The sequence below is a fragment of the Rhineura floridana genome, chromosome 4 (assembly GCF_030035675.1).
Source record: "Rhineura floridana isolate rRhiFlo1 chromosome 4, rRhiFlo1.hap2, whole genome shotgun sequence".
Classification (NCBI taxonomy): domain Eukaryota; kingdom Metazoa; phylum Chordata; class Lepidosauria; order Squamata; family Rhineuridae; genus Rhineura; species Rhineura floridana.
Window position 1 is genome coordinate 79,307,567 of NC_084483.1, and position 12,395 is coordinate 79,319,961.

Below are 12,395 nucleotides of genomic sequence, written 5' to 3' on the forward strand. Positions count from 1 at the left end.
TTATGATATCGGCTGTTTTATTTTCAATACCTTTCCTAATTATCGCTAGCATGGAATTTGCCTTATTCACAGCTGCCGCACACCGGGTCGACATTTTCATCGTGCTGTCCACTACAACCCCGAGGTCTGTCTCCTGGTCGGTCACCGCCAGTTCAGACCCCATGAGCGTATATGTGAAATTAAGATTTTTTGCTCCAATATGCATAATTTTACACTTGTTTATATTGAATTGCATTTGCCATTTTTCCGCCCATTCAGTCAGTTTGGAGAGATCTTTTTGGAGCTCTTCACAATCCCTTTTTGTTTTAACAACCCTGAACAATTTAGTGTCGTCAGCAAACTTGGCCACTTCACTGCTCACTCCTAATTCTAGGTCATTAATGAACAAGTTGAAAAGTACAGGTCCCAATACCGATCCTTGAGGGACTACACTTTCTACAGCCCTCCATTGGGAGAACTGTCCGTTGATTCCTACTCTCTGCTTTCTGCTTCTTAACCAATTCCTTATCCACAAGAGGACCTCTCCTCTTATTCCATGACTGCTAAGCTTCCTCAGAAGTCTTTGGTGAGGTACCTTGTCAAACGCTTTTTGAAAGTCTAAGTACACTATGTCCACTGGATCACCTCTATCTATATGCTTGTTGACACTCTCAAAGAATTCTAATAGGTTACTGAGACAGGACTTTCCCTTGCAGAAGCCATGCTGGCTCTGCTTCAGCAAGGCTTGTTCTTCTATGTGCTTAGTTAATCTAGCTTTAATAATACTTTCTACCAGTTTTCCAGGGACAGAAGTTAAGCTAACTGGCCTGTAATTTCCGGGATCCCCTCTGGATCCCTTTTTGAAGATTGGCGTTACATTGGCCACTTTCCAGTCCTCAGGCACGGAGGAGGACCCAAGGGACAAGTTACATATTTTAGTTAGCAGATCAGCAATTTCACATTTGAGTTCTTTGAGAACTCTCGGGTGGATGCCATCCGGGCCGGGTGATTTGTCAGTTTTTATATTGTCCATTAAGCCTAGAACTTCCTCTCTCGTTACCACTATTTGTCTCAGTTCCTCAGAATCCCTTCCTGCAAATGTTAGTTCAGGTTCAGGGATCTGCCCTATATCTTCCACTGTGAAGACAGATGCAAAGAATTCATTTAGCTTCTCTGCAATCTCCTTATCATTCTTTAGTACACCTTTGACTCCCTTATCATCCAAGGGTCCAATCGTCTCCCTAGATGGTCTCCTGCTTTGAATGTATTTATAGAATTTTTTGTTGTTGGTTTTTATGTTCTTAGCAATGTGCTCCTCAAATTCTTTTTTAGCATCCCTTATTGTCTTCTTGCATTTATTTTGCCAGAGTTTGTGTTCTTTTTTATTTTCTTCATTCGGACAAGACTTCCATTTTCTGAAGGAAGACTTTTTGCCTCTAAGAGCTTCCTTGACTTTGCTCGTTAACCATGCTGGCATCTTCTTGGCCCTGGCGGTACCTTTTCTGATCTGCGGTATGCACTCCAGTTGAGCTTCTAATATAGTGTTTTTAAACAACTTCCAAGCATTTTCGAGTGATGTGACCCTCTGGACTTTGTTTTTCAGCTTTCTTTTTACCAATCCCCTCATTTTTGTGAAGTTTCCTCTTTTGAAGTCAAATGTGACCGTGTTGGATATTCTTGGCAATTGGCCAGTTACATGTATGTTTAATTTAATAGCACTGTGGTCACTGCTCCCAATCGGTTCAACAACACTTACATCTCGCATCAGGTCCCGGTCCCCACTGAGGATTAAGTCCAGGGTTGCCGTCCCTCTGGTTGGTTCCATGACCAACTGGTCTAGGGAATAGTCATTTAGAATATCTAGAAACTTTGCTTCTTTGTCATGACTGGAACACATATGCGGCCAATCTATGTCCGGGTAGTTGAAGTCACCCATTACTACCACATTTCCTAGTTTGGATGCTTCCTCAATTTCATATCTCATCTCAAGGTCTCCCTGAGCATTTTCATCAGGGGGACGATAGATCGTTCCCAGTATTAAGTCCCTCCTGGGGCATGGTATCACCACCCACAACGATTCTGTGGAGGAGTCTGCCTCTTTTGGGGTTTCGAGCTTGCTGGATTCAATGCCTTCTTTCACATATAGAGCGACTCCGCCACCAATACGTCCTGTCCTTCCGATATAGTTTATATCCAGGGATAACCGTATCCCACTGGTTTTCTCCATTCCACCAGGTCTCCGTTATGCTCACTATATCAATGCTCTCCTCTAAGACCAAGCACTCCAGTTCTCCCATCTTGGTTCGGAGGCTCCTAGCATTAGCATACAGGCACTTGTAAGCAGTGTCTCTCTTCAAGTGTCTTTGGCACTTGTGGTTTGGCCTGTGGTAATTTTGCTCTTCTGAATTTATATCCTGTGCCCCTGCTCTCACAATGCCTACTTCTAGGTCTACCCCTTTTAAAATTTCATCATTTCTTTGGTTTTTATCCCAGGGGGGAGGTTTATTCCGAACCGGACCTTTCTCAGCTCCTGTCGGGTTTCCCCCCTCAGTCAGTTTAAAAGCTGCTCTGCTACCTTTTTAATTTTAAGTCCCAGCAGTCTGGTTCCATTCTGGTTCAAGTGGAGCCCATCCCTTTTGTACAGGCCCGGCTTGTCCCAAAATGTTCCCCAGTGTCTAACAAATCCAAACCCTTCCACCCGACACCATCGTCTCATCCACGCATTGAGACTGCAAAGCTGGGCCTGTCTGGCTGGTCCTGCGCGTGGAACCGGTAGCATTTCAGAGAAAGCCACCTTGGAGGTCCTGGCTTTCAGCATCCTACCTAGCAACCTAAATTTTGCTTCCAGGACCTCACGGCTGCATTTCCCCATGTCGTTGGTGCCAACATGCACCACGACCACTGACTCCTCCCCAGCACTGTCTACCAAACTATCTAAATGACGGGCGATATCCGCAACCTTCGCACCAGGCAGGCAAAACACCTTGCGGTCTACACGCCCATCACACACCCCACTGTCTATGTTCCTAATGATCAAATCACCCACTACAAGGATCCCTCCACCCCCTGGAGATATATCCTCGGCACGAGAGGATAGCTGCTCATCCCCCAAGGAATGGGTCCCTTCTAAGGGATCGTTTCCCTCTTCCTCAGCTGGATGCTCTCCTTCCCCGAGACCATCGTTCTCCATGATAGCAGGAGAGCTATCATCGCTGGAGTGGGACACAGCTATAACCTCTGCATATCAGTCTAGCAGGAAGGGAGAGACAGCAGATCAAAGGATAGCTATTAGCCTAACAATCAGGAGGTCTCCTCTCTACCTACCCTTTTAACCCCATTCAGCCTCAACCCACAACTTGGAGTTGAACCACATATTCCAACACTGTAGAGGGGTGTGGTGCAGCCCCAACTGCAGACTGAAGTCATCAGTTGTACTTCTCTCTATCTTTTTTAAACAAATACACTCCCTGCCTTCAGTCCAATGTAGAAGGAGAGCAGGGAACAGTGGTAGGGTAACACAGAAGAAGAGAGAAGCTTGCAAAATATGAGGAGAATGGAAAAGGAGTAAGAAAATGCAAACAAAATTGTGGGCAGAAGGGAAAGGGAGCAAAAACGAACAAAAGAGTCAAGGAACCGGGCAGGAAAGGCCGAACGGCTCAGAGAGCCACAGCCACGGGCTCTGAGAGAAGAGAGGAATGCCGGAAGGCAGAATTGCCTGAAACTGTCACCTGCTCCTCTGCTATAAGCCACAGCTGCAGCTATGAGCTCCAGGAGAAACAGGGGCACTCACTGCTGCCTTGGCAAAGCCCCCAGCAGGCGCTGCCACCCCAGTGATGGGCCAGAGCTGCAGCCACAAGCTCCAGTCAAAGGCAGGGCACCCATTACTTGAGCAATCAAGCCAAGGAGAGCTCCGGGGTTGCAGCGGTGAGCCCCATGGGAGGAAGGAGTAATTAATGGAGACCTCCTGCACCACAGCCGGGAGTCCTGCACGGGAAGAAGGAAAGAGGTGGAGGCATGTGGGGCCGCAACTGCGAGCCCCATTAGGGGAGGCAGGAGAGATGCTGCTGGGACTGGGGGAACTGTGGAAAATTGGGTGAAGGAATGAAACCCACCGCCACACAAACACACACACACACACACACTCACCACCTACATACAATCCTAAGACACACAGAGCAAAAGACTCACTATAAGAAAGAGTAGTCAACAGAAAGTATCTGCGCTAAGGATAAAGAGAACAGCCTCGGGCGAAGGCAAGAACCAACTGGAGTCAGGACCAGAATGAGCAGCCTGGGTCCTCTGCATTCTTGCCTTCGGACACTAGGGGGTGCTATAACCTGCTTGATGGCATGCTACTGCCATCTGCCAAACTGCCACATGAAGAGGAAAGGTTAAAACATTTACGGCTTTTCAGTTTAGAAAAATGTGATCAAGGGGCGACATGAGAGGTATATAAAATTACAAATGAGGATATCAGTTCAAAGACACATTTTTCTCCCTGTCTCATAACGCTAGAACTCGGGGACATCCAATGAAGCCTAACAGTGGGATATTCAGAACAAAAGGAGATACTTCTTCTCCACAGCACATGGTCAAACTATGGAATTCACTGCCACAGGATGGAGCAATGGCCACTGACTTGGATGGCTTTAAAAAGGGTTTATACAAATTCAAGGAGGATATGTCTATCAATAGCTACTAGTCATTACGGCTGTGTACTACCTTCAGTATCAGAGGTGCCTCTGAACATCGGCTGCCAGGGAGCACAAGGGGGGAGAATGCTGTTGTACTCAGGTCTCCTTCTGGGTTTCCCATTGACATCATGCTGGGCACTGTGAGAACAGGATGCTGGATTACATGGGCTTTTGGCCTGATCCAGCAGGGCTCTTAGGTTAAAAGAAACATATGGAAGCTGAACGTTTATTTTATCTATCACTGGATCAGGGCCCTTCTCTCTTAAACCTGTTCTCTGTTTCAAAACTTGGTTGTAAAAGCCCAAAGGAAGAAAAGCATTGATACTGGTGTTAAGGCATAAAATAACAATTTTTCTCAAAGTGTTCCAAGAGTTGCTTGGAAGTTCATGTAGGGTTGATTTTCCCAATGAAAAGATCAGCAACAAAGAACAACCTTTGCTAGAAAATCAGTTGTTCACCACTACAAACTATTCCTTGCTATTTGGAAGCACATATACATGGGAATGCATGTATGATCTCTGTTCATGCAAGACAGTGGTAAAATCCGAAAGACTTGACTAGTGCTATGCATGAACTTTCAGTGCACCCTAGAATATTTCTCACATCTTCTGCAGCTGACAGGCATAGAGTAGCAAAGAAGCTAATACTACCCTGAAGGTAGTAAAGATTGAAAAATCACTGCTTTAACCCATTAACCAAGAATCCTTTCCTTATTTTGCTGAATCACTTTTATAATACACCACTGCTTGCATCTGTGGATACATTTATGTCTGCCAAGTTGCATACCTGAGTTCGTAGAATCTCACTTTTCGACAACTGCATATCACCAGTCAGCTCTTTCACTGTGACGCCTAGTGGCTCCAGCCGCTTGCTGAAGTAATTTGTCATTTCAGCTGCCAATGCCTTCATAGGAGCAACATAAACAATCTGCAGCAAAAAGGACACCAGTTTGATAAATGAGCAAAGTGTATAATATTGTTGGTTTTGCAGCAACTGATACAAATCACAATTTATTGTGAAATATGATACCTAGCACTTACAGCAAGGAGGAAAAACTTAATGGTGGTATATGGAAAGTAGTTATTGGTACTGGGTAAGTGTGCAGCTATTTAAAAGACAATAGATTTTGTTTATACAGGCTTATCATTTTGAAAATTGGTTCTGCATCAAGCTAAATATATTTCCAAAGGTTTTCACATGGGTAATAACATTTTCAGAACAGAAAAAGGAATTACATAACAGCACTGAAGTAAATCAACAGGCTCTATCTCGATGTGACTTGGGGAAAACACAATGTCCTTGAAAACTTATTGAATCCATATAAATGTGCACAACTCTAATAAGCTTTATCTTACAAGTTATATAGCCGTCCTATGGTTCATTACATTCCTACCTTAAACTCGTCCTTTTTGATGACTCCTTGCTGAACATGCTGACGAATTTCATGCAGAACGGTTAACATGGCAATGTTTGTTTTTCCAGCCCCCGTGGGCGCACAGATTAGCATGTTTTCATTTGTGTTGTAGGCAGTTTCAAAAACAATGGACTGGATTCGATTTAATCTTTTCATGCCTTTAAAAGCAAGTTGCCCAATCTGCAGGAAAAGTCCAGAGAAGAAAAGAAACACTTTAACAGTTGCTGCTGACAAGGAGCATCATAAATATATGACCAGGGCTGTGGAGTCAGAGTCGGAAGCAATTTTGGGAGGAGTCGGAGTCGGAAGCAATTTTGGGTGGAGTAGGAGTCGGTAAAAATGTACTGACTCCGACTTCAAAATAAAATTAATATTTCAATATTAATATTAATTTATTAATATTAATACATTAATATACATTTGCCATTTATGAAGGAGTCAGAGTCGGAGTCAGACAGTAGAAAAATTAATATACATTTGCCATTTATGAAGGAGTCGGAGTCGGACAGTAGAAAAATAGAGGAGTCGGAGTCGAAGGTTTGACATACCAACTCCACAGCCCTGTATATGACACATCATTATCCATGGGAAAAGGGAATTTAGAAACTAGACTAAATATTTTTCCATGCAACATTGTTTTTAATCAGTCATTTAACAATATCTTGAAGAACATTTACTTCTGTTGATAGGCACAGCAATGTATTGTCCTTTTCTGTTCAATTTGATACTTCCAAGCGTCTCTTCAATCTTCCCACCTGAGGAAAATTTTCATAAGCAACTTATTCCCTCTCCTTTCTTGGCTAGCTTTTATTTATCTCTAGTTCATAACTATAGACTACACCAGGGGTTGAGCACCTGTTGCTCTCCAGGTGTCATTGTATTCCTGTTCCCTTCAGTCCCAGCCAGCTTGCCCAACAGCTAGTGATGATGGGAGTTGTATGACATCTAGAGGGCCTCAGTTTCCTTATCCCTATACTACACCATCATCCTCACACTAGGTGAAATGCAGTTTCACATTTATCCAATTCCCCCCTCACATTTTTGTTCCTCAGGTCCACTCACTTGCCACCATCTGCCATTACTTTCCCACTACTTGAAATAAATATTGCTCATTATTTTTCCCCATTGTATTTCAGCCTCTTCTCAAATTCAGCAGCTAAGATTACAGTCTACTACTTTGACCAAACCAAACAGTTCCTTGATGGGCACTACTTGCATCCCCTCAAACTCTACACACACTAAATTTTATTCTTCTATCTTTAGTTTTCTTGTGGCTTTCTATTCCTTGGTAGGGATCTGAAGAGTTAATTTTAGGCACTTTATAAGCAAGTGATATTATGAGAATATCAGCCCATATCAAAGGTAATATTGTACAGTAGAGGTGGGGAAACGGTGGCTCCAGATGTTGCTGGATGACAGTTCCCATCATCCCTGGGCCAATGGCCATGGTGGCTGAGACTGATGGCAATTAGAGTTCAACAGTATCTGGAGGGTCACAGGTTCCCCAGCACTGGTGTAAGTGAAGAGTAAGACAAGAAAATGTTTAAAAGCAATTGAAATGATCACAGGGACTGAGCATCTTTCAAACAAATGAAGTCAGGACTTTAAAGCATACAGAAACCTCACAGAGGGAGCATAAAGCAAGGAAATTCTTCATTCTCTCATCCAACAAATGGAAAATGAAGCAATTTTAAGACTTCTTCACAGGAATGCATAATAAGTCTATGGAACCTACTGCCATCGAATATTTGCATGTCACTAATATCAATTGATTTTTTTTAATGAAATGGTAAATTCGTGAAGGACATATCTACATAGTAGTATATTTCTGAAACCCTAATAATAGGGCGCATAGATATGGGCATGTAAGCTTTCCTGGCATACAAGGCTGGCCGCAGATACAAGGCAGAACACTGAACTAGACAGATCATTCATTTGACCTAGCCTAAGCATTCTTCATTTGCAAGGTTATGCATACATTTACATGAACTCTAAGAATTTTATTTATTTCACAAGACAATCACATTTTACTCAATACTAACTGGAGTCAGGCCTTGTTTTTATTTTAGTTCTCAGAAACACCGCCTTGATAAAAGTCAAAGTCATCTTAAAGTTTTCTGTTCCAAGTGTGATCAATTCATAAGTACAGGAGAAAAAGAGAAGGGCAGAAACAGTTTCCAGGAGAAGAATCATTACTGACATGCTCTGAATTAAAAAACAATGGTTATACCAGGTAGAGGAGGAAAAATAGTAGTAGTGAGCAATGGCAGATTTTGCAAGATGGGCTGGCAGTCTGTCAAGTCACTACTTCTAAAAGATGGTGGGAACAAGGAATCAAACCCCAGAAAGAATGAAGCAATCTTGGAGAGCTCTTCAAACATGTACTTCTAAGAGATAGTGACATGAGGAAAGAGAAGGAACCACAATTTATTTGAACAACCTGACGAAACATTCACTGCTCAGGAACCAAAGTTTCTGATCAATTGCAAGCAGGCAATTTGCAGCAGAGGGAATACGGTCAGGGATTAACCTTTTCACCACATTTTGCTTTTCCTTGTCTTAGATTGTATGCCTTTGGGGGCAGGACTTGTTTTTATTATTTTATTTTATATACAGTGCCATGTGCATCTGATGGTGTTATAAAAATAAATAATGATGATGATCTTCCTCTGCAACCCCATTCCATTTTTCCCCACAATGCAACAAATGCATCTGGATGGCTGCAGAAAGAGGACTGTAAGAGGGAAAAAGTGATGTTTAGGGGAAGCAAGCCCTTCTGATCTGCCACATCTTCTGCTAGCAATCATTTAATTAACCTGCCACTTTGCAGCTATTTACAGAAACCTGAATTGCCAAACTCAGATCTGCCAAATGAGTAGTTCTGATCTACCTTTCTGTTTAAGACAAGGCAGCACTAACTATGCTGGGAATAAGAAAGCTGAAAGGTTAAAAGATTATTATTGTTTCAGTTGTGAGGGATGAATGTATCTAATCATTTTTGAAATCTATCCATGCCAGGAGCAATTTCCACTCCTTATGCCAGACAGTTCTACAACTTGTCTGTCCTGAACCAATATATCCACCCTCTCCATACCATTTTACAAATCTCTATCACATTAAGTCTCCATTTCTAAACTGCAATGAAAGTCAGTATTGTGCTCCCTATGCATTTTGGTTTTCTTTCTTCCGACAGCAGAAGGAACGTAGAGGAATAAGTTAACACTAATTAAAATGTGCTCTTGTTTCAAATTACCTTATTAAACCACTGCCCAAAAGCCTCTCTCATGGCCACCTAAGAAGCAAGAAAGCAGGTCTAGGTCTGAACCAAAATTTCACATGTTTTTACGACATTTCCAAGTTCACTGTTCAACTTTTAATAGTGGATCCAGAGTTCAAATTTTATTAAAGATCTCAGAGCAAGATGCAATTGTGTATTTCTGCTATGTTTTTAAGTAATGCTACTGCACCATTAAGAAGGCACAAACACCCCCTCCCCCAGTCACCAGTCATGACAGACCAAGGCAAATCAGAGAAGTGTTAGGACAAATTAGCCGAAATCGCACTTAATCAGAATGCCAATATGCGGCATTGCTTTACAATATTATGTTATATTATACCCCAATTTAAAGTGGAGTAACCCGGGAAGTGCAAACACAAATTCTATGTTGACTCCAGATGTTTTCAGAGCAGGTACAGTAAGGCCCCGCTTACCGGCACTTTGCTTCCCGGTGTTCCGCTAATGCGGCGGCTTTCATTCCCCGTTTTAAAACCGATTTTGCGGCATTTTCACGCGATGTGCCCCATTATACTCAATGGGGTTCCACTTTATGGCGATTTCCGCTTTACGGCGGGGGTCCAGAACGGAACCTGCCGTATAAGCAGGGCCCGCCTGTACAGCACATCAACTGATGGTAAAATCAAATGCAACTGTGAATAGATGGACAATAAACCCCCCAAATGGGCAAGTTCTCTGCATTCTATGATCATGGATTTCAGTCACATACAGCTCTCAGACCAAATGCCTTTGAGTCATAATATTGCAGGTTAACTGGCAACCAGATATTAATGAGATATTGTTGTATTCAGTCCTTTGGGTTTCAGTTTGAAAGTGGAAGGGACAACTACATGTTGGGATAAAACATCTTAAATAATCTTCCAAAAACTATTTTAATAAGTATATGTTACACAGAATTAGCAATCTAGGATTCTATTGCAAAACCTTTTAAAAGAGTCAGCATAAGAACTGGCAGTATAATGCCCACTAGTCAATACACAATTAAGCTGTCACAACTTTTTCCCTTAGCCATTTCAGTCCAAATGGCCAAGCTGTCAATAAGATTTTTTTTAAAAAAAAAATAAATACAAACTTAATCATTTTCAAGGCAAATCAAATTCACTGCACAAGGTTCAATTCTGTTCTCCTTGTTTATGTTATTGTATGTTAGGTACAAATGCTGTTCAAAAGCAACTACTTCTTACCAAATCAAGCAAGTCATAAGCAGAAATGAAGTTGTGAATACATGACTAGTGTGGAGAAGGTTTCATTGAGAGAGATAAACCAATCAAACTAATGTCTACCTCTAAAAATGTAAAATCTAGAATGTAATAAGGAAGTCACTATACTATAGTGGCATTACTATTGAATTACTTAAGTACTGGATGTTAGTTGTATGCTGGCTCAGAGAGGGCAGAGAAACAAAATTTCCAGCTGGTGTTCACAGAGTTGGCGTAGGTCTTCTGCTAGTTTCCCATTACTTATCTGCTTACCATGTTCCAATGGCATAAGATCCTGTATTAACAGCTGCTGTATCAGAACAAACTGGAAGATCCTAGAACCACATGACCAGTTTTAATATTCACTAGTTTCATCATGTGCCTTAATCCTCAGTATGCTTGGAGTAGATAATTGCCACTGGTAGAAATATCATTAGAGATGTCACTTCTGGAGAGCCCACCATGCTTATTGAATGCTGAAACTAAAATAGCTTTCTTGTGCATCTTCTACTATTTGCTTATCATCTTCCAAGGACATAAAAGCCACCTTGAGGGCCTTTGGCAGAAAGGCAGGGTACTATTATTATTATTATTAATAATAATAATCCATGTCAACAATTGTCTTAATTGCTAGTAACACAAAAATTCACTAGATGGTTCAGCATCCTTTAAGTTGGTTGTTTTGCTATCAGCCTCTCCTAGTTTCAGTGCTAACAGAAGACGATATCCAGCAAAGTCATACTCAAAGCAGACCCACTGAAATCAACAAATTTGTTTATTCATTTCAATGGATCTACTCAGAGTATGACTGACGTTGGATATCAGCCAGATTCTCATCTATCGTGTCTCTACTGAACTAGAACAGCAAAGCAAGTTTCACTTTCTTCTTGTTTAACAATTGTGCCTGTCACCAATTAACCAATGTAACCCTTGTTCATTAATAAAATCTCAAAACCTCTATGTGATAAACCAGGAGTAGCCAATGTAGTGCCCTCCAGATGTTTTGGACTACAACTCCAATTATCCAAACATTGGCAATATTGGCTGGGGCTGCAGGGACAACATATGAACGGCATGATCCAAGTTGGCTATCCCCGTGATATATTCTATTTGCTTTTTTAAATAGCTTTGACAGACAAAATCTTACAAAATTCTGTGACTCCAATCATAAAGATTTGAATGGGCATATCTGCCTATAAGTGAGGAAACACTTCTGTTATGCCAACGTATCATTGGTTCTAACTTTGTGCTGGCATAGCTATATTCCTCAATATTCCTCATTCTAAACTTTTTATGGAAATGATAAATTTCAAGATCAGGCAGATGGACCTAAAGTAAATTAAAAATAACAAGTTTCAAGATCAGGCAGATGGACTCTTACGTAAGGTGAATTAGATAGGTGGATACTTAGGACTCACTAGCTCACTGGTCAAATATCAAAGTAGTTACTACCTTCCTACAGAGAACTCAGATCAGCAAACCTGTGTAGTCCCCTGTGATGTAGGTTAAGCTGACTGACCTAATGCCATTTACGGACCTTAAGGGTGCAACCTTATACATGTTTCCCTGCAATTAATTTCCTCTGAACTCAATGGGACTTACTTCTGAGTAGATTTGTACAGGATTATAATGCATGAATATTACAAATGGAAATGCTGGGTCAGACTACAGCATATTAGCTGAGCATTCAATTTCTAACAGTGGAGATAGCTCAATACCTCTAAAATATTTTAAGCAGAAGATGGTGGTGGTGGCCATGAAGGTGCCCACCATCTGAAACTCAGGGGTGTGCTACCTATGAACATTTAGCTATT

At 41.7% G+C, this 12,395-nt stretch overlaps 1 protein-coding gene across 4 annotated transcripts in view; it reads right to left on the reverse strand.

Moving 5' to 3' along the window:
* ASCC3 (activating signal cointegrator 1 complex subunit 3) overlaps positions 1–12,395 on the reverse strand; it is a 411,273-nt gene that overhangs the window by 322,789 nt on the left and 76,089 nt on the right. For all 4 annotated transcript variants that reach the window (XM_061623428.1, XM_061623430.1, XM_061623431.1 and 1 more), the window contains 2 exons: positions 6,067–6,267; positions 5,460–5,600 (listed from right to left, as the gene is read on the reverse strand). In XM_061623428.1, the coding sequence (XP_061479412.1) occupies positions 5,460–5,600; positions 6,067–6,267 (342 nt within the window). The remainder of the gene's footprint in view (positions 1–5,459; positions 5,601–6,066; positions 6,268–12,395) is intronic.